At 41.2% G+C, this 26,140-nt stretch overlaps 1 protein-coding gene and 2 long non-coding RNA genes across 7 annotated transcripts in view; 1 reads left to right on the top strand and 2 right to left on the bottom strand.

Annotated features, from left to right (window-relative positions):
* LOC138945328 (uncharacterized) overlaps window positions 1-26,140 on the bottom strand; it is a 355,816-nt gene that overhangs the window by 263,726 nt on the left and 65,950 nt on the right. The window lies entirely within an intron of this gene.
* LOC138946062 (uncharacterized) overlaps window positions 1-26,140 on the bottom strand; it is an 85,212-nt gene that overhangs the window by 38,335 nt on the left and 20,737 nt on the right. The gene's annotated exons all lie outside the window — the stretch shown is intronic.
* On the top strand, window positions 1,539-16,706 carry LOC138945324 (uncharacterized). 5 transcript variants are annotated; one of them, XM_070316745.1, is made up of 9 exons: window positions 1,541-1,942; window positions 4,666-4,806; window positions 7,278-7,354; window positions 8,135-8,468; window positions 9,787-9,927; window positions 10,817-10,897; window positions 11,270-11,377; window positions 12,295-12,375; window positions 14,244-16,706. In XM_070316745.1, exons 1-7 carry the CDS (start codon window positions 1,885-1,887, stop codon window positions 11,287-11,289), a joined length of 852 nt encoding a protein of 283 aa, XP_070172846.1. In that variant the 5' UTR covers window positions 1,541-1,884; the 3' UTR covers window positions 11,290-11,377; window positions 12,295-12,375; window positions 14,244-16,706. The 5 variants fall into 5 exon arrangements, with proteins under 5 accessions (XP_070172845.1, XP_070172847.1, XP_070172846.1 ...); XM_070316746.1 differs by lacking the exon at window positions 10,817-10,897 and having other exon boundaries at window positions 1,540-1,942; XM_070316744.1 differs by lacking the exons at window positions 11,270-11,377; window positions 12,295-12,375; window positions 14,244-16,706 and having other exon boundaries at window positions 1,539-1,942; window positions 10,817-11,262.

Raw genomic sequence — 26,140 nt, 5'->3', positions numbered from 1 at the left:
TAAATTTGATCAGACATTAAGACAAGGACCCCTGGATGACGTCCACATAAAAATCTAATATATATTATATTATAGGTATAGTCTAATGTCTTAATTTGATGAGACATCAAGACAAGGACCCCATGATGGCGTCGACACAAAAAATCTAATATATATTATGTTATACGCATAGTCTAATGTCTTAACAAGACAGTGAGACGATGATTACTATACGTATACATAATTATAATATACGACCCTGTAGTTGTCTTTGTCTCCATCCTTAGCACACTTGAATCATCATAACCTGGTGAAACAGGCACGGTTGGCCTAGTGGTAAGGCGTCCGCCCCGTGATCGGGAGGTCGTGGGTTCGAACCCCGGCCGGGTCATACCTAAGACTTTAAAATTGGCAATCTAGTGGCTGCTCCACCTGGCGTCTGTCATTATGGGGTTAGTGCTAGGACTGGTTGGTCCGGTGTCAGAATAATGTGACTGGGCGAGACATGAAGCCTGTGCTGCGACTTCTGTCTTGTGTGTGGCGCACGTTATAAAAGCAGCACTGCCCTGATATGGCCCTTCGTGGTCGGCTGGGCGTTAAGCAAACAAACAAACAAAGCTGATGTTGCCATTCGAGACCAAATGCAAGTTTGTCTGGGCAAAAGAGGAAGTTGAATATTGTGACATCCCTTTGACTTTGTCCCCGAACTTACGCAGATGCGATTTTTTTGGCGTTATTGTCTAACAAAAGAAAATCTTTTCTTCAGAAAAGGGGAGAACCAAATCAAGAGAAAATCTCGCACAGTCACTGACATCATAATGTTTCGTCCAGGACCCCCTGATGACGTCATCACAAAAAGCTAATATATATCATATTATATGTATAGTCTAATGTCTAAATTTGATCAGACATTAAGACAAGGACCCCTGGATGACGTCCACATAAAAATCTAATATATATTATATTATAGGTATAGTCTAATGTCTTAATTTGATGAGACATCAAGACAAGGACCCCATGATGGCGTCGACACAAAAAATCTAATATATATTATGTTATACGCATAGTCTAATGTCTTAACAAGACAGTGAGACAATGATTACTATACGTATACATAATTATAATATACAACCCTGTAGTTGTCTTTGTCTCCATCCTTACCACACTTGAATCATCATAACCTGGTGAAACCGGCACGGTTGGCCTAGTGGTAAGGCGTCCGCCCCGTGATCGGGAGGTCGTGGGTTCGAACCCCGGCCGGGTCATACCTAAGACTTTAAAATTGGCAATCTAGTGGCTGCTCCGCCTGGCGTCTGGCATTATGGGGTTAGTGCTAGGACTGGTTGGTCCGGTGTCAGAATAATGTGACTGGGTGAGACATGAAGCCTGTGCTGCGACTTCTGTCTTGTGTGTGGCGCACGTTATATGTCAAAGCAGCACCGCCCTGATATGGCCCTTCGTGGTCGGCTGGGCGTTAAACAAACAAACAAAAAAATACCTGGTGAAAAAAGGCGCTTCCACAACGTTGGACATTTCAAGTGCGTGCGTGTGTGTGTGTGTGTGTGTGTGTGTGTGTGTGTTCTTGTTAAGACCGCGTCGTTTTGACTTTGGCCCGAAAATGGAGCCGAATTGTTTTGACGCACCCCGTTGTTTTGACGTCACAACAACGGATGCCTCGATTTTCGAGCTTCCCGCCCTAAGATATACCATGTGACACAAGGATTTGATTTTATTGGTTCTGTCCAAACTATGATAATTTTGTCAGGGTTGAGTGTGTGGCGAGTGTGTTGGGCTAGTGTTTTGCGGTCAAAACAAGAACTGTAGTTTTTTGGGTTCCCCTGGCGACAACATTGAGAGAGAGAGCGAGAGAGAGCGGATTGCCGCGTGAAACCGTGATTTGACACGATGGCTGACGCCGACACGCGGGGTGAACGCCGCAGCCGCTACATTACCACAGACACAGGTGTGTATTATATTTATAGTACTTTGTTGTCCATTTTAGACGAAAAGACAGTTGACTGAGTTGTTTTTGAAATAGTGACGCGCCTTCAACTTTATCTTTCAGGTCTGTTGCCACATGGCTCTGACATTCCAAAATGGCTAACCTCGTTTTTTGGAATTTAGAGCTCACAATCCAGTGACAGTGACATTAACAAGAACTTGATCAGTCATTAATTATCAATGGCTTATCAAGTTGTTGGTACAGGTTACTATGCAAGAGTCTTATACATTAAAACAAATTATGGTGAGTGGTGCACAGATCTAAATACTCTTATACTGAGAAGGCACGATGCATGTTGGTTTTTTAACTTCCGAAAGATTCTGAGATTAGCTGTGCGTACAAGCGATCGAATAGCACTGATTTTATCAGTATTTATATAACTATGTTTTGTTTGTGTCAGTCTGTGCTTGTTTGCTGAATTTATGTGTAGGAGCCTGAGGCGGGTTGAGATCTAGCTCCAATGTTCAAATTTCAATCTCGCCTTAGGCCTAGTAGCTGTTGAATTAGGGAGACCGAATAAGTCAGTCACGGTGCGACTATATTTTTTTTTTAATTCGATTTATTTAATTAAAAACTCTTCACGTCCTGTACCGCACGACTTTGTTACTATACTTAGGAATGACCTCACAGGACGGAAGCGCTCTCTGTGCTTGAAAACCACATTTAGGTCACTTCCTTTGTAAACAAGCACATAGCTGCTCCGCGGTTCGTTCGTTTGGTGAACGTTTTGGTAGTTTGCAATGGATTTGTATTGATTTTTTTTTCACGGAGATTTTGGGACCATCTCTGGTGATGCTGATACAGTCAGTAAAGACAAATTTGGGGATATTATCGACGAATTAGGGGCAGAACAAGTGCTGGGACTCGAAGCAGACAATCGCTTGACATTGAAATTGTAAGCTTAATGTAGTTTAGTTTCATCTCCCCCGTCGCGATATAACCTTCGTGGTTGAAAACGACGTTAAACACCAAATAAAGAAAGAAAGTTTCATCTCTTTGTTCCACCATCACCCAGCCGACGCGGCGACTTCCTGGCGTGGCCGTAAAGTCCGGTTACTCGATCACGTCGCTCTCTGCTCTGTGCATCGTCAAATATGTTCATGCTTTTCACCTGTTGCACGTGAGTGAGTGGAGACTCGGCTCCCCCATAATCATGGTCCAACAGGCATGCGAATCATTAATTCTGCTTTTTACACGATGAGTCTTCTTCTGTCAATTTAATGCATACTAGTTACAAATTAAAATGACAGTATGATTTCTTCATTAATTAACTACTCATAATGATAATACATACATGTATTATACGTGTATACTTTACATACATGTTTTATAACATAAAACCCATAAATGTCATGTCTGACACACACAGATACCCACTTTCTGGTCATTTTCATCAAATCCTTACGGTACTGAGGCTTAGCAATAGGGAAATGTGTTCAGGACGTGAAGAGTTATTTGACCGGGCGAAGCTGGACTGACTTTGGACTTATCATGTATTGGAGCCATTCTTCCGTTCTGGGGACGAAATCCGTCTGTTGAAAAAAAAAAAACTACTGTTTGTGTTTTACTTTACCCATACACACGCACACGTTTTTGTTCCTCTTTTTTTCTCTTCATCCTCTTTTTGTTCTGTTTTCTTCTCCTGTCCACGACATTACTGCTTCCCCTCAAACCTATGATGTACTTTTTCCGTGCATGGTTTATCCCTGTCTCTTCCCAGAGACCAGGCAGTCCGGTTACAGTAGCTCGGGTACTTTGTATCTCCCCCAAACTCATCAACTTAAGTTCATTACAGACAAAATAATTAGCATAGCCGCTAATTGAACAGTGTATAGGCTCTCTTTTTCTTTTCTCTCCTCGACATTCAACCCATGGTCCCCCTCGACCACTACCATCTTTGACGCAATGTCACTGTCACAGTGTCAGAAAACTCACTGCCTTCTTCGGCATCATACAATTCATCATCTGACAGAGACTCGTCAGTGGTAAGACATAATGCATTCTCATCATACTCCAAGTCCAACTCCTTTGGATCAGACACACCTGAATGACAATGCTTCTCAATTAAAAATGTACACATGCTTTTATGTGAGTTAGGGAAGTATAAATAGAGAATACTATGTATGGCTTGCTGTGTCGTACCAGATTTTCATGAGTTGTTTTTTTAAATATTGAACTGCGAGCGAAAGCGAGCTATTCACTATTTTAAAAAGCAACGAGTGTAAATCTGGTACAAAACAGCAAGCCATGTAGTATTCTGTTTATCCTACATACTGTACTTACGTGTATTTTACTGAAAATGTCCTGCAGTCGAGGCAGCTAAATTGAAGACGCTTGTTTTGGAACCTCGATCTCTTCTAAAGCCTCGTGCAATCTATTACGTCAAAGCAAAGAAACGTCACTCTGAAAGTGTGGCTTGACGTGTTAGTTCTAAAAATTCATCGAAGGTAATTAGCGAGCGCAATCTTTTTTCTTCTATAATGACGTTTGTCTCGGTGACTTTGGCATCATAAGCAGTGGAAAAACAGGTCCCTGCCAGACTTGCTTGACATGACCTCATTTACATGATATACACACGTGTGATTTGAACGATTATTATCTCACGAGTGTCTCTCTCACGTATGTAGGATGATATTATTAATCAAATGAAAATTTACTAATAAAATGTTCTATTATGTCACTAGTGGAACCAGGAGGCCGAGGCCAGAGATTTAAAACAAGGGAGTACTTCCCACATTTCTCATACGGCCAAAGAATGGTGCAGGCTGCACTGGCTAAGAGTCTACCTGCCATACCATTGCCAGATGACACCAGCAATCATCCAGGTACAATGTAATCCCATTTTTATTTTGTTGAATGGCAAGATTTAACCAGAAAGTAAGGAACTAACTCAGGGGTTCCACTTATTGCACACACAAAAGTATACGCAGTTTTCAGCCTCCGTACACATTTTCACCGACATGTTGCATTTTGTCACGCAAAATTACAATTGCACTCAAAACACTAAATAGCCACGAAGAGAGCACCTGAACTCCCACCTCTGATTCTCCCCACCCGCCTTGTTCATCACTGTTAACACTCGTGTACTTATCGCCAGAGGCCATAGTACCAGTGCTCTACCGAATTGAATCTTTATTCCTTAGGTCACTGCCACCGGCGATAGCCTTATGAATGACCAGCTCTACCGAAGAGGAAGATTGCATTACATTTCTTTGGGGGGGGGGGGGGGGGGGGGGGGGGGGGTCATGAGTCACAGAATAAATAATTGATCCTGCTGTGTTCAGCAAAACAATGGTCTGCCTTATCACACATGCCATTAGTTTGGTGCACTGCCGATTCAGTTTACAGGCCAGGGGTGTCCGGGTCTACTCTGATTACATCGGACTGACCCACAGTGATTGTTTTTCAGGCTGAAATATCTTCCATTTAGCGCCATGCAAATAGTTCAGTTCCTCGCTTAGAGGCCTATTACCTGTACAGAGCCACTGCAAAACGCAAACAGACCGATCTGTCGTCGGAAAGTGAAAGAACAGAATCTGATGAAGGGACTTCTTTTAGTTACCTATCATCATCATGTCCAGTGATGGCGCTAGTACTTTTTTCAAACCGGTACGCAAACTTTTATGAAGCAAACAGTCCAGAAAAAAACGGTAGGCTGGTCATTGGAACCAGTTAGAATCCAGCTCAGAGTACTGGTTTTATAGTTTTGCCAGCGAAAAAAGACCGGTAGTTCTAAAAATCAACGGCAGCCAATTTTGTTCCGGGATTTTTTCGTTTCAACCGGTAAAATACCGGTAATTACCGGTTAACGCCAACACTGCATGTCTTCTCAATCGTAGTGAGAAAAACACACTTCTCCTTCGCGTTTTTTCCCCCAATTAAGTTTGTAATGGTACGCGTTTTCCCCGGCTCATACGCATTTTTTCAGTCATGTTGTGTATGCAAACGCAAAAAGCAAAAACCCAGTGGAACCCCTGACTAACTAACTGTTATGCAATACTTCTGGAGGGGTGATCACACTACAGTTAACACAGTTTAGTTATGACTAAGATATGTAGTTAAATTGCTATTCTGATACACATTGGAGAATTCAGGGTTATGATTTGATAGTCTCACATGTACATGGACCTATTTCGGTCATAAGGCCATATATGTCAACGGAAGCTGCTCAATATCCTATATATATATTTACAACAATAAAGCATGCTTCCTGTTTCATCACCGTGGATGAATTAAGTGCTTGCATGCACATACCTGGTCAGGTTTGCTTCTGTTACTGGTCGACAGACGATATAGTTTGTACAAAAACTAAATTCTTGCCGTCTATGAAATACATCCCTGGTAAAAATTCAATTCCTGCAACACACCTTGCAAAACTAGTAGCTGCAGTCTAGCAGACGGTCTTTCCAGTGCTTTGTAATGAATCGGCAATATTGCCTTTGCCTATGCAACGCTCATATATATGCAGATCCCAATCTGATGAATGGACTGACCCACAGTTAACAGAGAAAATAGAGGACCCACTAGAGAAAATGCTGAATTCTTGGGATGTAGTCTGATGATAGACGGAAGACAGACAATAGACGGAAGACAGACAATAGACAGAAGATAGATGGAAGACAGACAATAGTTGGAAGACAGATGGTAGATCGAAGACAGACAATAGACGGAAGACAGACGATAGACGGAAGACAGACGATAGATGGAAGACAGACAATAGACGGAAGACAGACAATAGACGGAAGACAGACGATAGATGGAAGACAGACGATAGATAGAAGATAGACGGAAGACAGACAATAGACAGAAGACAGACAATAGATGGAAGACAGACAATAGACGGAAGACAGACAATAGATGGAAGACAGACGGAAGACATACAATAGACGGAAGACAGACGGTAGATGGAAGACAGACGATAGACGGAAGACAGACGATGTAGTCTGACGATAGACGATACATATATATACGGACGTTCAACCAGTATTTGGCTTCAGCTTGATTCAGGAACAAGAGGGCGACTGCAACTGAGTCGCATGTATAGACAAACCATAATGCCTTTCTCCAGTCCAGTCTATGAAATAGGACTTACAGCTGATCTAGCTGGACTCTACGCAAGCTTCAGTACGAATGAAGTAAAATCTCCCATATCAAATTTATTATACACAAATATGAAAACAGTTAACTAGACTGTTCTAACTGTAAACCAACGTAAAGGGGAAATATGAAGCTCAAAAACAGGTTAAGTCCCAAGCATCATGCAACCACAGGCGCTTTCTGTCTGTCTTTCCTACAGTTGACTGCAGCTTCGAACCACAGGCGCTTGTGACAGAGGACTCTATAAGCAGCCATCACTCAGTTGACTCCCAAATGGTGAGTTTTTATAGAGTAGATTATTTGTTGCCCTGTCTGAAGATATTTTGTTTTTGCGATTTGATTTGTTAAATGTTTGACCTGCATTACTTGTGAGTTTCCTGTGATGACCAAGGCAATGAAATATGTTTGCTATCTGCAGTCTATGCTCTTTTGCCTCTGAAAAACATGCATCAGAGTTGTGCATTCTTTTTCAGCAACTGGTTCTTTTTCTCAGACAAAATAAGGCATTTATAATGAAAAAAGAACAAAAATATACGGTCGAAACAGATCACCAACAAAGGCTAACAAGTTCAGTTGAGTTGCCAGTTGGAAGGAACAGCGAAGAATGTCCCAGTTACTTCCTCAGTCGTACTCTTTTTGATTGTTCGATTTGGCAATTCTGAACGATGGCAGGAACTGAAGTGCGCCAGGCAGTATCAGCGAAGTCCTCTGGCTCATTTTCTGTGCCCACGAAAGCTTCCAGGTAGGCTATTTGTCGGTATCGGCGGACTGCATAATAATGTTGTCGAAGCTCAGTCTCGCTTACGACGCATCCAAAATGGCATCCTCCGACGGTGCTGTGACTGTGTGAAAGATGTCTTCAAATCACTTAGCACATTTGAAAAAATCCTATGTAACAAGCTGACCAGGATTGAGATAATCGGAAAACGTGGCCGAATTGTCCCAATTCTCATGACTGCACAGGTGAAAGCAGCTGTGGAACTGCTTGTGCAAAAAAGGGATGATGCTGGTGTCAGCGGCTCCAACAAATTTGTGTTTTCTTGCTCATTCTTTCAGTCGGAGGGGCACATTCGGGGATCTGACACGCTTCGAAAGTTTGTGACATCAGCGCAGTTGGCAGAGCCACAGTTCATCACATCTACTTCACTTCGAAAGCAGGTTGCTACTCTGTCCCAGATAGTCAGTTTGAAGGACAACGAGCTGGATGCCCTTGCTCAGTTTATGGGACACCGCGAGTACTACCGCCTCCCATCAGACATGATGCAGTTGGCCAAAGTCAGCAAATTACTCCTTGCCCTTGAAAAGGGGAAGCTGCAAGACCACCAGCGCTGCACCCTGGATGAGATGGAAGTGGCTGAAGATGAAGCCATCACCTCGGATGAGGAGGCAGGTATGTGTGACATTTTGAACATGAATTCCTTTTCCCGCAGTGGGGCACTGCGGTTATGAAATTAAAGGCCCCTCCTGTTTTTGGAACCGCAGGAGCTTTCTAGTTTGCTGTTAGGTAGATTTTTGGTTCCTCTTTCCTGTCATGCTCTCTTTTTCTTCATGAATTCTTTTCTTTTTTCTGCCTTCTTGCTCATTCACCTGTATTTTTTCCAAAAATCTCTTCTCTTGCCGCTTGTCTCGCGATTCATGTATAGTTTAATCTGTTAGTGTTCTGATGTAAGTCCAGCAGTAGATAGGTTAAGCCTATTTTAACATACTGGAAACTGGTAATCTTCCAGTAGGTATTAATTTAGTTTTACTAAAGCCTGCTGGGACACAAGTAATGGGTTAGTGCATTTGTAAACAGGAATCGCTTGACAAGTGGCCCCCTTCATCCCCCCCTTCCTCGTCCTGATATGGCTCTGCGTAGTCGGCTGGACGTTAAGCAACAAATAAACAAACAAACATGAATTCCTTTGCTCTTTTTGCACAAAATGAACACAGCTAGACTATCTCTAAATCTAGTATTGTAATAACCTTTTTTTTGTATTCTTAAATTCATCTTCTTCTCCTTCTGCTTCTTCTGCCTCTTCTTCTTCTTCTAAATTGGGGGGCTGGGATGGCTCATTCGGTACACAGCGTGGACTACATATAGTTCCTCTGACTCTCATAGTCACAGGTTTGAATCCCGGTCTCCCTCTCTCTGGTATCGCCTTTGTTGTGGCTAGTGACATTGAACCACCAATACAATTTTATTTCAATCAATCAATATGAGGCTTATATCGCGCGTATTCCGTGGGTACAGTTCTAAGCGCAGGGATTTTTTTTCTTTTCAATTTTTATTCAAGGCGCAGGGATTTATTTATGCCGTGTGAGATGGAATTTTTTTACACAATACATCACGCATTCACATCGGCCAGCAGATCGCAGCCATTTCGGCGCATATCCTACTTTTCACGGCCTATTATTCCAAGTCACACGGGTATTTTGGTGGACATTTTTATCTATGCCTATACAATTTTGCCAGGAAAGACCCTTTTGTCAATCGTGGGATCTTTTACGTGCACACCCCAATGTAGTGTACACTAAGTGTATTTGTTTTAAATCTAAATTGAGAACGTTCATACTTCAATGCACACTACAATGTGATATATTGTGCTAACATTAATTTGCATTACACAATAAAGCAAACATTAATACTACGGTACTTACTACATAAACTTTTGTACTTGCGATCTAGGATTTTATCTATTCTATCATATTGTAACTATTATTTACAGAATTTGTTGAAAAGGGTCACAGCCCTATTCCAGAACGATCTGCATCAGGAAGGTTCGCAACAAAAGACTCTTTGGCACCGCCACATAACCAGCCCTCTCCGCCTATGCATCAACCTTGTCCTGCTACAGCTGCACCTGACAGTAAGTCTTCTTCTTCTGTGTACGCATGCTATCAACTACAGTACTGCAAGCACTCCCAGTTTCGGATAAAAACAAATGCGATTGGTCACTTTGGCAGAAATAACAACTGTGAACAGAATGTTGATAGTAAAAGAAAGTAAGGAAGCAGGAAAGATGAGCCGGTGCCTACCTAACAGCAAACTAGATAGCTCCTGGTGTTCAAAAACAGGAGGGGCCCTTAATTTAAGTCCGCAGCGCTCCACTGCAGTAGGTGACAGTAAGGGACAATATGGGCTGAATCCATCCCATCTACATGGTGTTGGAGTGGGGACAGGACATATTTGAATGGTGATGTCGCTGTTCAGTGTCTGAAAGTCTCTTAAGTTTGTAGTTGCAAACATGACTTTTCTTTCTCTCTCCCCCCCCCCCCCCCCTCCTCACTCCCACAAAGTAACATAGTAGATTTAATTTCTTATTTGTAGCTGCCATTCCATGTAAAAGTGAATACATTTACTTATTTAGTGTAAACTTGTCACCCTGGCATGAGGTAATATGACCGGCACGGTTGGCCTAGTGGTAAGGCGTCCGCCCCTTGATCGGGAGGTTGTGGGTTCGAACCCCGGCCGGGTCATACCTAAGACTTTAAAATTGGCAATCTAGTGGCTGCTCCGCCTGGCGTCTGGCATTATTTGGGGTTAGTGCTAGGACTGGTTGGTCCGGTGTCAGAATAATGTGACTGGGTGAGACATGAAGCCTGTGCTGCGACTTCTGTCTTGTGTGTGGCGCACGTTATATGTCAAAGCAGCACCGCCCTGATATGGCCCTTCATGGTCGGCTGGGCGTTAAGCAAACAAACAAACAAAAAATGAGGTAATATCACAAGGGTTATTCATGTTTTTGTATTTGTCAGATTCTGCTGATGATGAGGAAGCACCAGAAATCCAAAGGAAGTTTCAACGGTGTGCTGCTGACAGCAGTGCATGCTCAAACAGTTCAGTATATATCTTTCTCCTTAGTCAACCAATTTTCCATGGGGGCGCGACTGGAGATGGATGAAGGTCAGGGGGTTCCTGTGTTCGAGTGGGAACAGCTTGAATTTAACTCACAGAGTTGTTTGTGTCCAACACGCTTGTCGGAGGTGTTTTTTTACGGCGTCAATGTTGGGGGGTGGGTGGGGGTTAAGGATGAGGGGTAGAACTGCATTCGTTGATGCATTTTGATTGTCTTACATCTGAAATGTATTTGTACCTTTGAAGAATAGTTCATTCCTGTACACTCATAACACCGAACACACGTTTATTTATTTTGAACATAACATAATTAATACAATAAATAATTAATTATAATTTTATTATGTCCCCAGGCGAGCCCCCTTCCTCCTAGACATTCTCTCCTGTTGGTGTGGCAATGATGAACACAAGATGCAGTGTATTCACACAGATCACTTCTCCTTCAGCGTCATCTAACGAAAGTAAGCTTTATTGCATATAAATTAATTTAGAAACATGCTGGCGTCACCCCCCCGCGGGTTAGGGGGAGTCCCATATTGGTTGGGACTAGAAAGAATTTACCCGATGCTACCCAGCATGTCGTAAGAGGCGACTAACGGTTCTGTTTCTTCTCTTCTTTTGTCTTATTTCTGCCTTACCAGTCCTTTCACCTATATTTCCTTCCAAGAAAACTCTCCCTACTATTCCCTGCAGTTTTCCAATTCTTTTCTTGTTGTCTTATTTCTACCTGACTGGATCCATCACCTTTATTTCACTTACCAAAAGTCTTCTTTTCCACATCCTTATTTCTCTGCACCCCGCATGTCGTATGAGGCGACTAACGGATTCTGTTTCTCCTTTAACCCTTGTTAAGTGGTTCTTGTATAGAATATAGTCAATGTTTGTAAAGATTTTAGTCAAGCAGTATGTAAGAAATGTTTAGTCCTTTGTACTGGAAACTTGCATTCTCCCAGTAAGGTCATATATTGTACTACGTTGCAAGCCCCTGGAGCAATTTTTTGATTAGTGCTTTTGTGAACAAGAAACACTTAACAAGTGGCTCCCTCCCATCTCCACCCTTTCCCCTATCTCATCTCCCCCTTTCCCTCGTCGCGATATAACCTTCGTGGTTGAAAACGACGTTAAACACCAAATAAAGAAAGAAAGAAATGCTGGCGTCATGTACGGACGATTAACTAAGCGCCCATTACCTAGTTGTTGAATGGCCGCATTCCATAGTGGAAACTCTTGTGTTTAGTTATTTGACAACGAAATTGATATTTAAAAGCATATGTCTTTTAGCTGTTGTTCTTTTTTTGCTATTTTGCATAATCTATCAAATGATTTGAAATAAAGATAAGCCAGCTGAGAAAATCTATCATCTTTTTTTTTCCCCAAGGTTCAACTGACAATGAGTACCTACCTGAACAGTGGAGCCATTCCAAACCAAAGAAGCTCAAATCAAAGGCAACGCGCAACAGTGAGTGGAAACATAATCATTGTATTTATACCTCTTCTTTCTCTTTGTGAACTGAGCTTTAAGGAGCTGACTCAATCCACACAAAAGTTATTCCTTTAAAGTAGAACGAAACCAGTAAACTAGATAGTTATTGTGTTTTTGAGTAAGGTAATATCCTTCTCTGAAGCACTTGGAAGGAAAAATAGAGCCTGTTCATAACGTGTTAACTGTTAATCTAACTAGGAGCGTATAGTTATTGTGTTTTTGAGTATGGTAATACCCTTCTCTAAAGCACTTGGAAGGAAACATAGAGTATGTTCACAGACCTGTTTACCCTCCCGGAATTATTACGGATTTAGGGTCTAAATTCCGGTATTACGGAAATCTACCGGAAATTCCGGTCACGAGAACCATTTCCGTGTGTGAAAATTTAAAGTCGAAATTGTAGTACTAGTAGTCACCGGGATTTTGATTTCCCGGAAACCCTTTTAGCTCAAGGCCGACCGGAACAGCCTTGTCTGCGCATGTGCAAAAACAAGGTATTTGTCGGTCAACGCGTGGTTTTTGTGCATTCGGTCCGATCGACATGGGTCGTAAGCGTAAGGCCGATCTCTCTGGGGACAAAATGCCAACCAAAAAAGCTCAAGTTGTACAGGAATATCGGCAAAACTATCAAGTCAAGTGGCAGTGTCTGGCGAAGTCTAAGAAGAGCGAATCACTTGCATTTTGGTGATCGAATTGAGATCAGTGCAACAACAAAGCTAGTCAGTCATGAGTCACTGCAGTCGTTCGTCCGCGAACCAAGCGAACGTGTCCCGAGGTTAGACGCAGCATTAGTTTATTTACAAAATGCAGTACACAAATGAACATGGAAACAAACAAATTGTGTTTGGCAAAACATGAGCCTGCTTCGCATCGAGTTTATTTGACCAGTATGTCTGTGCTTCGACATTATCTCTTGCTACGGTCAGTGACTTGTGCTGTTGCCGGAATTTGAAAGTCTTTTTGAGTCTAAAAGTGATCTCCATTAATCTTTCTCCAATATAGCAAAGATCACAGTTCTTTGAATTGAAAAACTTTAAAGAAAATCTTTAAATAAAATGAACGAGCCGGTCCACAAAAAAAAAAGGTAGCTTCTGGAGAGTGTTTTTATGACTGGTTTTAATGCAGGATGTAAACAGGTCTGTGTTCATAACGAGTTAACTGTTAATCTAACTAGGAGCGGCATTTTGTCAAAGAGCAGTTCAAATCCGTACGTGCTTTAACATATCAAAATGGCCTTCTGCTGTCGCTCAGTTTTCTTGATTCAAAACTAAGCAGTAAATTGTATAATTATTTAAAAATGAATAAATAAGTGGATCAGTTAACAAGTGCAATGGCTAACTGACCTGCCACTTCTCATGCCCATTCGTGGCTTCTGTCCCATGCTTTGAAAATGAATGTGTACAGGGTCTGTAATTCCGGTTTTAATTTAGATTTGAAATCTTTTGTAATTGATGGATTACGCCCACATACACTTCCGTGTATTAGAGGCGGGGACGGGAGTCCCAGGAATTGGAAAAAAGAGGAGGTACTATATCTAACTTACATTGAACAACCAAAATGTAAGCAGCACTAAGATTGACAGTGAAAATGTGACAGTTTTAGTGTACTAGCTTTAGTGCCACGAAGAAGAATCAGAACAAATGTTGACTCGGGAAAATAAATGTCCATGCCCAATCAAGATTCGAAATAGAGACACTGAGATCACGAGTTGTCGGCCTAGACCACCAGACTACCCGGCGCTCATATTGAGTTGGCATGATTGTTCCTTATAAAGTTTTAATCCGATAACATATTTAACCTTTGTATCTCCGGTAATAGGTCTTGTGATATCTGTGTCCACAAAGGTTCAAACCAGCCATGTCGACTGTGGTTGGAGGAGGAGGTGAAGGCAGTGGAGGCTCATTTGTTAAAATATATCGCCACGCAAGTGCTGCCAAGAAAAGAGGATATCCAGAAGTGCCTTCAGGCTGAAGAGACTCTGATAATTCGTACCTGGCTACACGTCAAGAACTATACATGTACGAAACAGGATTACTGCTTTGCAAAGAAATCAGCGAAACTAAATAATGTTCAGCTTTTCAGCTACTGATCGTCTTTCCAATGTTGTTGCTGATCACTACCACTAAGTGGATATATATCTAGTGCAGGTTTGTGTCTTGAGCTGTACTGGACAATGATTTACACATTTATCTTTATTTGTTTTTATTAATTTTGACTATGAGCACACTGGTGGTTGTGTTTTATGTTAAATGATTTATTTAGTATGTGTTTATGCAAATCATTTTTGGCATTTTGAATAAGCTAGATGTGACCTTTCTTAGCACTGATCCAAAGGTCAGTTTAATATGCGGTCAAAACAATGATGGTGGAGGCAGTTGGCTATTTTTAATTCATTTGCATAGCAAAAACGAGGCTATATATGTATTGACAACTGACCACCTATTGAACACTCAAAACTTTTCAAATAATGGAAGCTTTCATGATAAAAACTTGTCTTGGTTATGAAACCTATGAACACTTATAAAATGCATGTGATTACATCAGCAAAACAAAACAAAATATAAGCAAGTGAGTCATATTCTTTGTGGCTTTGCCCTTGTTTAACTGTATTATCATTATTTATTAACATGAACACAGACTACCATAAGGTCCGCTACCCCCCCCCCCCCCCCCTGCGGGTTAGGGGGAAGAATTTACCCGATGCTCCCCAGCATGTCGTAAGAGGCAACTAACGGATTCTGTTTCTCCTTTTACCCTTGTTAAGTGTTTCTTGTATAGAATATAGTCAATGTTTGTAAAGATCATTATTATTTATTATCGTGACCACAAACTACCATACGGTCCGCTAGTAGGAAAGTCAAAACAATCATAACGTATAATAAACACTGGGTCATCGTGTGTGACATTTCAATGTCAACACAATGATAGTGGTGTTTCACATGTAATGATTGATTTCGATTTTAAGTGCTCTATCCCTTCTCCCCCCCTTTCCCCGTCGCGATATAACCTGCGTGGTTGAAAACGACGTTAAACACCAAATAAAGAAATAAAGAATAAAGAAAGATTTTGAGTGTATATAAAGTGTATTTATGGTACATTTACTTTTGGCTCTTTAGATCAGCTTAATTTGGTATTTCATGGGCATCGGTCAAAAGGTCACTTCAGCATGTGCTGTCAAAACAACGATGGTGGAGGCAAATGGCCTATTTTAACAGGATGTTTGAAGATTTGCTTTTTCAATTTTGTTTGAGAGACAAGAAGTTGGAAAATAGTTTTATTGTATGTTTCTTTGTCACCTGGGGCAAAATTATTCAATCGTCGCTATACGTTTGTTGGAAGCTATAATACAAAGGATAAATTGGCAGTTTTCTTACTTTCTGTTAGAAACAAAAGTATATTTTTCATTTGTTGCAATTGAAAAAGCATAGACCTTACTAAAGATGCTGCTAGTTGTTTTGATTGTGTGGACTTCAGTGGAGTGTTTTAAATAATCTGTATATATATATATATATATAAAACATCAGAAATATATATATATCTATATGCCAATTCTCATGCCTCACAGTATTTTAACATTGGTTTATTTTCCATGTTACAAATATGTAATCATATGACTCGAGACTACCTTACTGTGTTATATTGCATTATTATCATGAACGCATTAGGCCCACTTATAAGTTTAAAGAAAGTCAAAGCCGTGTATTGTTCCTTTCAGAACAATGTTATACACCGGGTGTGCATTATGTGTTTTCATTATTTTTAATCATGAGCAGTTTCATATTTAATTATTTATTTAGAGTGTGTTTGATTTAGCTTAATTTGAATTTTGTTGGACATTGGTCAAAAGTTCAGTTTATTATGCGCGGTCAGAACAATGATGGTGGAGGCAATAGCCTATTTTTCAACAGGTTTGAAGGTTTTGTTTGAGAGAAATAAATCTGTCTTTTTTTCTTTGTCATGTTGGGCAGAGTTATTCAATCGTTGTTATACGTTAAGTTCACTGAATTCTTAAATCTAATGTAAGCGCTGTTTAAGAGGTTTTGAAGGTACAAAATACACTTTTTTTCTCTGTTCTCTTTAACAAGATATTCAGATTTGTTTTTCTTCTTTATTTTAGTTTGAGACGAGAAGTTGTACATGCATTCTATTTCCTGTTCCTTTGTCAACTGGGGCAACATTCAATCACTGTTATAGCCTGGTTGTAAGCTATAACAGTATAAATTCACTGCTTTTTAAATGTCTGCAAAAAGCAAATGTCACCGTTTTGTTGCATGCCATTGAAAAGGAATAAAAACTACCAAACGTTATTTTGCAAAACATGCTTATTGTTATGATTTGACTGATTGTGTTTGTATGTGGATGTGTGATCACAGGATTGCAGATTGCATGGACATAATCGCCACAGGGAAAATCATTCAAATCCTTACTCCGAAAGTTAACAAAAAGCTATTATTGTCTCAAGAAGAGAAATTGTTTCTACAACTGAACACACAGACTGTAAAATGCATGTGTATACAAAAGCAATTATGCTAAACAAGCCCATCATTAAATGAATGGAAGTCAAAGTAAATAAAATAAAATGCAATTTCAAATGTGAAGGTATCTTAAAATGTCGATGAACAAACGCAAGGGAACTGAGCGCCATCATAAAAATACCTTTCATTACAAGAAGGAAAAAAAAAAACGTAACTGACAGACTGATTCTAATATAGGTCCCTGATAACACTTATAGTATCCACCACCTTCAAATATGATAATTAAACTTCATTTTAAAAAGCTTCATGATTATGCACTGCAAAGTAAGCTACACGTTTTGTTTAGCTGTTTCGTACACATAAAAAAAGGCTTTGTGATTCTTTGGTCTAAGTGCCAATAGAAGGTTTTGAAAGGAGCAAGTTAAAATGTAAAGGCACACTACCTTATATCATATATATACAATATCACACTACCACGGAAAGTCAATACAATGCATACCCAGGTCAAAACAACGTTCACACACGAGTGTGTATCGTGTGTATCATCTTTGTCAACACAATGCAGGCGGTGTTTCAGTTTATTGAAATACTGAGTGTATGTGAGTGTAATTATGCACATTCACTTTTGGCCAATTTAAATGAGCTTGATGTGGAATTTTGTTATCTATTGGTCAAACGGTCATTTCAACCGGCACTGTCAAAACAACGATGGAACTGGCCAATAGTCACAATAACGAGGGGAAAACATGTATACCCCGGTCAAAACAACGTTCACACACGAGTGTGTATCATCTTTGTCAACACAATGCAGGCGGTGTTTCAGTTTATTGAAATATTGAGTGCATGTGAGTGTAATTATGCACATTCACTTTTGGCCAATTTAAATAAGCTTGATGTGGAATTTCTTATCTATTGGTCAAACGGTCACTTCAGCAGGCACTGTCAAAACAACGATGGAACTGGCCAATAGTCACAATAACGAGGGGAAAACATGTATACCCCGGTCAAAACAACGTTCACACACGAGTGTGTATCATCTTTGTCAACACAATGCAGGCGGTGTTTCAGTTTATTGAAATATTGAGTGCATGTGAGTGTAATTATGCACATTCACTTTTGGCCAATTTAAATAAGCTTGATGTGGAATTTCTTATCTATTGGTCAAACGGTCACTTCAGCAGGCACTGTCAAAACAACGATGGAACTGGCCAATAGTCACAATAACGAGGGGAAAACATGTATACCCCGGTCAAAACAACGTTCACACACAAGTGTGTATCGTGTGTATCATCTTTGTCAACACAATGCAGGCGGTGTTTCAGTTTATTGAAATACTGAGTGTATGTGAGTGTAATTATGCACATTCACTTTTGGCCAATTTAAATAAGCTTGATGTGGAATTTCTTATCTATTGGTCAAACGGTCACTTCAGCAGGCACTGTCAAAACAACGATGGGACCGGCCAATGGTCACAATAACGAGGGGAAAACATGTATACCCCGGTCAAAACAACGTTCACACACAAGTGTGTATCGTGTGTATCATCTTTGTCAACACAATGCAGGCGGTGTTTCAGTTTATTGAAATATTGGGTGTATGTGAGTGTAATTATGCACATTCACTTTTGGCCAATTTAAATAAGCTTGATGTGGAATTTCTTATCTATTGGTCAAACGGTCACTTCAGCAGGCACTGTCAAAACAACGATGGGGCCGGCCAATGGTCACAATAACGAGGGGAAAACAAGTATGTGTGTGTGTGTGTGTGTGTGTTGTTGTTGTATGTGTGTGTGTATGTTGATGTTGTATACATGTGTGTGTGTATGTGTGTGTGTGTGTGTGTATGTGTCTGTTGTTGTTTTAGATGTGTGTGTGTGTTGTTGTATATATGTATATATGTGTGTGTGTGTGCGTGTGTGTGTGTGTGTGTGTGTGTGTGTGTGTGTGTGTGTGTGTGTGTGTGTGTGTGTGTGTGTGTGTGTGTGCGTGCGTGCATGCCTGCTTGTCTGCTTGAGCATTTGCTTTATTGCGTGTGTGAACGTACACATGTCCAGTTTATATTCTACAAACAGCTTGCAAAACGTATTGTTTGCCTTGTATTGATGTTTGCTTTAGTTCGCCTGAACTAGAACGTTCACATAAGAACAAAAAGCAATTAGTGTGTAACAACGCCTACAATAGATAGGGAAGAAAATATAAAAGGTAGGCAAGGGTGGGGGGGGGGGGGGGGGGTCGAGAGAGAATTGGAGGAGAGATGGGGGGGGGGGGGGGGTATTGTTTTACTATCCATTCAGCGAAATCGTGCCTGATCTTTCCATTAAATTTTGACAAGCATACATGTGTATCCCATAACCGCTTTATGCACCTGCCCCGTTCAGATTGTTTTACATTTGTTGTCTTTCTTTTCAGTGTAACTGATCGCTGTTTCAATTGCTATTTTCTATTCATTTTTGGGGGTTCGATTAAGTTGTTGTCATATTGTGGCACTGGTTGACATCACTCTCTCAATCTTCCACCCCCCCCCCCCCCCCCATTTCTCTCCCTCTCTCTCTCTCTCTCTCTCTCTCTCTCTCTCTCTCTCTCTCTCTCTCTCTCTCTCTCTCTCTCTCTCTCTCTCTCTCTCTGTCTTGCGTTGAGCAGCCACTAGATTGCCAATTTTAAAGTCTTAGGTATGACCCGGCCGGGGTTCGAACCCACGACCTCCCGATCACGGGGCGGACGCCTTACCACTAGGCCAACCGTGCCGGTTTCACCAGGTCTTGGTCTTGTGCTTGCCTATACACAAGAAGGCGGATAAGCCATTAGCAGGTCCGCACATAAGTTGACCTGGGAGATCGGAACAATCTCCACCCTTAACCCACCAGGCGGCCGCGGCAGGGATTCAAACTCACGACCTTCCGATTAGGAGGCCGATGTCTTACCACCACGCCACAGCGCAACCAAGCAACACCAACGTCAATTTGAGAAAGTTGTGTGTGTGTGTGTGTGTGTGTGTGTGTGTGTGTGTGTGTGTGTGTGTGTGTATGTGTGTGTGTGTGTGTGTGTGTGTGTGTGTGTGTGTGTGTGTGTGTGTGTGTGTTTTGAAAAAGTGCCACCCACAGACTGACTGTTGTCACCAATAGCGAAGAATGACTGAGAATCATATGGTATAACTTTGGAAGCTACCTGAGCGCCTTTTTTTCTGTGGTGTTATCCCTTCAACTTTTTTCAAGGTAAATCTTGCCGACAACAGACTATTCGTACGATTCAGGCCACCAGCAAGATCAGCAAGCTAAAGGTTGTCTAGTTAACAATGTTTTTTTTTTTTTTACATTACACAGAACGCCACTTCCACCATACCTCGTTGCTCTTCTGGAGTAAATCACTGCCGTAAAATAGTGGCTTTGACTGAAATGGCCTTGCAACCTAGAACCTTTTCATTCTGACGGAGCCATGATTTGATTTTCCTCACATGAGATGACACAAACACCCCAACACACAGACAGGGGCGGACGAGGGGGGGGGGGGGTGCACAGGGTGCACGTGCACCCCCCCTCCAGCAAAAAAAATAAAAATTGGAAAGCTGATTCTATGACCATTTATAAGTTCAAATGGCACCAGATGGCACCATTTTGCTTCTTTGAGCCAAAATGTTTTCCTAGCAAATTCGGGCGCTTCGCGCCCATCACATTCACTTTCGATTCAAAGTGCACTCCCCCTCACAAAGCAACTGATCCGCCCCTGACAGATGCAGATACTTCACCTGGTTCACTGACTGCAGCTTGTTATGTTAGCCGGACAGATTGACTGAATGTTTTCATTGCGCTGCACGCGACTTGTTTGTGTTAGGTTTGTTGTTTAGTTTGTTTGGATGTTTGTTTTACTCCCTTTTTACATTTAGTCAAGTTTTGACTAAATGTTTTAACATAGAGGGGGAATCGAGACGAGGGTCGTGGTGTGTGTGTGTGTGTGTGTGTGTGTGTGTGTGTGTGTGTGTGTGTGTATGTGTGTGTGTGTGTGTGTGTGTGTGTGTGTGTGTGTGTCTGTGTCTGTGTGTGTGTCTGTGTCTGTGTCTGTGCGTGTGTGTGTGTAGAGCGATTCAGACCAAACTACTGAACCGATCTTTATGAAATTTGACATGAGAGTTCCTGGGAATGATATCCCCGGACTTTTTTTCTTTTTTTCGATAAATACTTTTGATGACGTCATATCCGTTTTTTTTGTAAAAGTTGAGGCGGCACTGTCACACCCTCATTTTTCAATCAAACTGATTGAAATTTTTGTAAAGCAATCTTCGACGAAGGCCGGACTTCAGTCTTGCATTTCAGCTTGGTGGCTTAAAAATTGATTAATAACTTTGGTCATTAAAAATCTGAAAATTGTAACAATTTTTTTTATATAAAACGATCCAAATTTACGTTCATCTTATTCTACATCATTTCCTGATTCCCAAAACATATAAATATGTTATATTTGGATTAAAAACAAGCTCTGAAAATTAAAAATATAAAAATTATGATCAAAATTAAATTTCCGAAATCGATTTAAAAACAATTTCATCTTATTTCTTGTTGGTTCCTGATTCCAAAAACATATAGATATGATATGTTTGGATTAAAAACACGCTCAGAAAGTTAAAACGAAGAGATGTACAGAAAAGCGTGCTATGCAGCACAGCGAAACCACTACTGCGCTGAACAGGCTCGTCAGTTTCACTCCGTTATGCACAAGCGGCGGACTACGGTCATTGTGAAAAAATGCAGTGCGTTCAGTTTCATTCTACTAGAGTTCCACAGCTTGACTAAATGTAGTAATTTCGCCTTACGCGACTTGTTTATTATTAGTTTTGATGTTGTGGTTTTGTGTGTGTGTGTGTTTTGTTGTTGTTGTGGTTTTTTTTTAAATTTTTTTTTAGGGTGTGACCTAAAATATAAAATACAAAAATGTAGAATGGCTTATTTTTTAAAGTGATGCGAATGACCTGATTCAGCCCTTCAATAGTTTAATCATCTGAATCTGACCTCGAAATACCATAGCCTACCATTGACTTACTTTTCTTATGCCTCTGAATGCTCGGGGGATTGTAGAGCCTTTAAATACTGTATATTTATTACCCTCTGTGAACCCAACCCCCGTACCCCTCCGCCCTGCCATCTCCCTTCTCCTCCTCTTTCTCCTCTTTCTCCTCCTTCTCCCCCTCATTACCTCCTCCTTCTCCTCCTCCTCCTCCTCCTCCTCCTCCTCATCATCATCATCATCATCATCATCATAATCATCATCATCACCACCATCACAACCACCACCACCACAATACACTCTTATCTTATTTCCTCTCTTTACTTACACACAAATGGGCTATAACACAGTCCATCCACCTGTCTCTGCACCGTATTGTGGGGTCACTGCCGTTGCCACGTACCTCACGCGGTGTCCTAAGCCAATGGAGCGGCAGGGGGTCGGAATAAACTCTCCCAAAATCGCTGATGCGTGAGATATGGTTACCGCTGGAGCGGAAGAGTTTTGTTATTCTTTCGCTCATGCGTGAGTTTTTTTGGGGGGACAGGGCTTGCCGAGACTACTAATACAGAGAGAGAAAAAAATCAATTCATGGCTCCGTCAGAATGAAAAAGTTCTAGGTTGCAAGGCCATTTCAGTCCAAGCCACTATTTTACGGCAGTGATTTACTCCAGAAGAGCAACGAGGTATGGTGGAAGTGGCGTTCTGTGTATGAATGTAAACAAAAAAACATTGTTAACTAGACAACCTCGCTGATCTTGCTGGTGGCCTGAATCGTACGAATAGTCTGTTGTCGGCAAGATTTACCTTGACAAAAGTTGAAGGGATAATACCAAAGAAAAAAAGGCGCTCAGGTAGCTTCCAAAGTTATACCATATGATTCTCAGTCATTCTTCGCTATTGGTGACAACAGTGGGTGGCACTTTTTTCAAAACACACAAACACACACACACACACACACACACACACACACACACACACACACACACACAACTTTCTCAAATTGACGTTGGTGTTGCTTGGTTGCGCTGTGGCGTGGTGGTAAGACATCGGCCTCCTAATCGGAAGAGCGTGAGTTTGAATCCCGGCCGCGGCCGCCTGGTGGGTTAAGGGTGGAGACTTTTCCGATCTCCCAGGTCAACTTATGTGCAGACCTGCTAATGGCTTATCCGCCTTCGTGTGTATAGGCAAGCACAAGACCAAGTGCGCACAAAAAAGATCCTGTAACCCATGTCAGAGTTCGGTGGGTTATACAAACACGAAAATACCCAGCATGCTTCCCCCGAAATCGGCGTATGCTGCCTGAGTGGCGGGATAAAAACGGTCATACACGTAAAAACCCACTCATGCAAAAACATGAATGAACGTGGGAGTTTCAGCTCATGTACGAAGAAGAAAAAGAAGAAGAAGAAGCTTTGTAAATTAATTCAACAACAAATTCCACTCTGCACAAAAAGCAGCATGGCTGTTGGTGTGTAGCGGATGTCGAAGAGCAAGTACATTCTTATCCAACACGAAAACTTCGATAGATCTCTCGCGTCCGACTTGATGGATTATATGAATAGGAAGGAGCCTTCAAGTTTGGACAATGCACGGGCATTTTGGTTAAAAGTTTTTAGTAATGAAATATGCACTGCTAAACGTAAAAAACTCGTTGAACGAAAAAAATAGGTCATATTTGCGTACACTGTACAATTTTCGAATCTGAAAAGACATTAAATAGTAAGCGTCTTGATCTATATCTCATTCCTTGCCTTTAAATGGACATAACTGATCGAAGAACTACTGTCCCTTAAACGTTTTAAGATCCTACTTCGTCAGAAAACGTTCCCAAAATGGCTCCCTAGCTGTGATACCTTTAAGTTCACGACCTGTCGCGGACCTTTACAGCCGATGTCCAAAATCAATACAAGATGAATCAGAGTGGTCACTGAATTCCTGATCGGTACGGTGAAGGCTGACGCCCGTCAAACATCAGTTCTTTCAGAAGGCCATTCAAACAGAGCTTCGACGGGTTCGACGAAAAACAGCACGGGTGATGAAGTCTTTCATCTGCGTTCTGGGCAGCGAGTTCCGTGTTAATTGATGCGTTGAAGCGTGCACGCAAGCCATCATCGGTCAATCTATGGGGGGATGCAGACCCATACGATTTCGCCGTATTGTGTACGCATGATTGTCTAGAATACGATAAGTACGGTCAGTTGAGAAACAAAATACGACGAGAAAAATCCCTGGACTAGTTTTCTTCACAAGCGCATCCCGAATCCGATCCCGTATTTGTACACATGATTACAGTTTTTGTCAGTAAACATTGAAAAAAGCATTTGTTTTAAATGTATTGCTAAACTTAATTAGCGGTGCGACGGATGCGTGTGAAGCATGTTTGAAACATGGATGTTCAAATGCTATGTGGAGTACGATCATTTTTCTGAAAATACGCAAGTTTGTTTGAGAATACTCCAAGTGCAAAACAGGGTTTCCCAGGTCTCGGGGTGGAGGGGGGGGGGGGGCTTGATTAAAGAAGATGTGGATAACATACGGACTGATAAATACAGAAGCTCTAGCTGTCTCAGTCTCCCTCTCCCTCTTTGTCTGTCTCTCTCTCTCTATCTATCTCTCTGTCTGCCTGCCTGCCTCTGTCTCTCTCTGTCTCTCTGTCTCTGTCTCTCTCTCTCTCCCTCTCTCTCTCTCTATCTCTCTGTCTGTCTGTACGTCTGCCTCTCTCTCTCTCTCTCTCTCTCTCTCTCTCTCTCTCTCTCTCTCTCTCTCTCTCTCTCTCTCTCTCTCTCTCTATGTAATAAAGTTCTGGGTTCTGAGTTCTCTCTTTGTCTGTCTCTCACTCTCTATCTGTCTGTCTGTCTGTCTGCCTCTCTCTCTCTCTCTCTCTCTCTCTCTCTCTCTCTCTCTCTCTCTCTCTCTCTCTCTCTCTCTCTCTCTCTCTTTAAGAAAGCCTTTGACCTAGTAGATCACTCACTTCTACTAAAGAAATTAAAGTGCTATTTAAAAGACGACTCAGCCTGTGCCTTTTTTGAATCGTATCTTTCAAAACGGAAACAGTATGTATCCATTAACTGTAAAACTTCGTCAAACGAGTTTGTCAGGAGTGGTGTCCCTCAAGGTTCTGTATTAGGACCTATCTTGTTCTGTATTTATATAAATGATCTACCCCTTCATGTGTCCGATGAAAAAGTTAGATGTGAGTTCTTCGCGGATGACTCTTCTGTTCACACCAGTCAAAAATCTTTGGAATCCGTCAACTCTTCTCTTCAAACAAGTGTGGATGAAATCACTGAGTGGTGCGTTTCTAATGCAATGATCATTCATCCGATTAAAACAAAGTGTATGGTGATAACCACGAGACAAAAACACCAATTAAGTCCTTTACAATTACAACTGTCAGTTGGTTCAACTCAAGTGCAGCAAGTTAGGGAACATAGATTATTAGGTGTTACCATTGATCAAGAGTTGAAATGGCAAACTCATTTGAGTAATATTTGCAAACTAGTATCAAAAAATGTGTACCTGTTATCAAAATTAAGGCATTACGCAGATTCTGCAGCACTCAAAATGTTCTATTACGCCAACATAATGCCTCATATAAACTTCGCATCGACATTTTGGGATAACTGCAGTGATGTTCATTTAAAAAGACTCAATTCCCTGCATCGCCGAGCTGCAAAACTTATTCTGCATAATTTGAATAGGTCCACGGATGGTAAACTAAAGCTCTTGAATTTCCTCCCCTTGAAAGATCAGTTGACGTTAAACAAGGCTGTGTTCATGTATAAAATTCTAAATGACGACTGTCCTAAATATTTGCAATCACATTTCACACATGCCACAAAAAGATATGGGTCCCAAAAAATCATCCCTCCTATACCTCGCATAGACCTCTACAAATCGAGCTTAGCCTTCTCGGGAGCGTTTCTCTGGAACTCATTCCCCCAACAGATAAGAAATGCAACTTCAGTGAAAATGTTTAAGAGACAGTCACGTTCACACATCATTCGTGAATGAAATGTCTTGTTCGATTGTTATTTTGTTAAACATGTTGTACTAGTGTTCACGGATGTGTAGCTGATCGGAGCAACTTTATTCCCAAATGAAAGGTATAACTATGTCAATGTAATTTTGTAGTTTTTGAGTTCTCCTTATGTAATTCCTTAAATGCACATTGTGTTGCATTCCATACAATGTATTTCTGTATTTTATATGATTGAATTTATATTTTTAATGTGCGTCTGTCTTTATGTGTTGTATAAAGGACAGGTT

Source organism: Littorina saxatilis, linkage group LG13 (genome assembly GCF_037325665.1).
Source record: "Littorina saxatilis isolate snail1 linkage group LG13, US_GU_Lsax_2.0, whole genome shotgun sequence".
Lineage (NCBI taxonomy): Eukaryota > Metazoa > Mollusca > Gastropoda > Littorinimorpha > Littorinidae > Littorina > Littorina saxatilis.
This window is presented reverse-complemented; position numbering and strand designations above follow the sequence as displayed.

Excerpts from the sequence above, each read along its gene's own strand:
- LOC138945324 (XM_070316744.1), top strand. The coding sequence starts at position 1,885 with ATGGCTGACGCCGACACGCGGGGTGAACGCCGCAGCCGCTACATTACC. Across the intron at positions 7,355-8,134 it reads ACTCAGTTGACTCCCAAATG|TCGGAGGGGCACATTCGGGG; the intron begins GTGAGTTTTTAT and ends TCATTCTTTCAG. Across the intron at positions 9,928-10,816 it reads TGCTACAGCTGCACCTGACA|ATTCTGCTGATGATGAGGAA; the intron begins GTAAGTCTTCTT and ends TGTATTTGTCAG.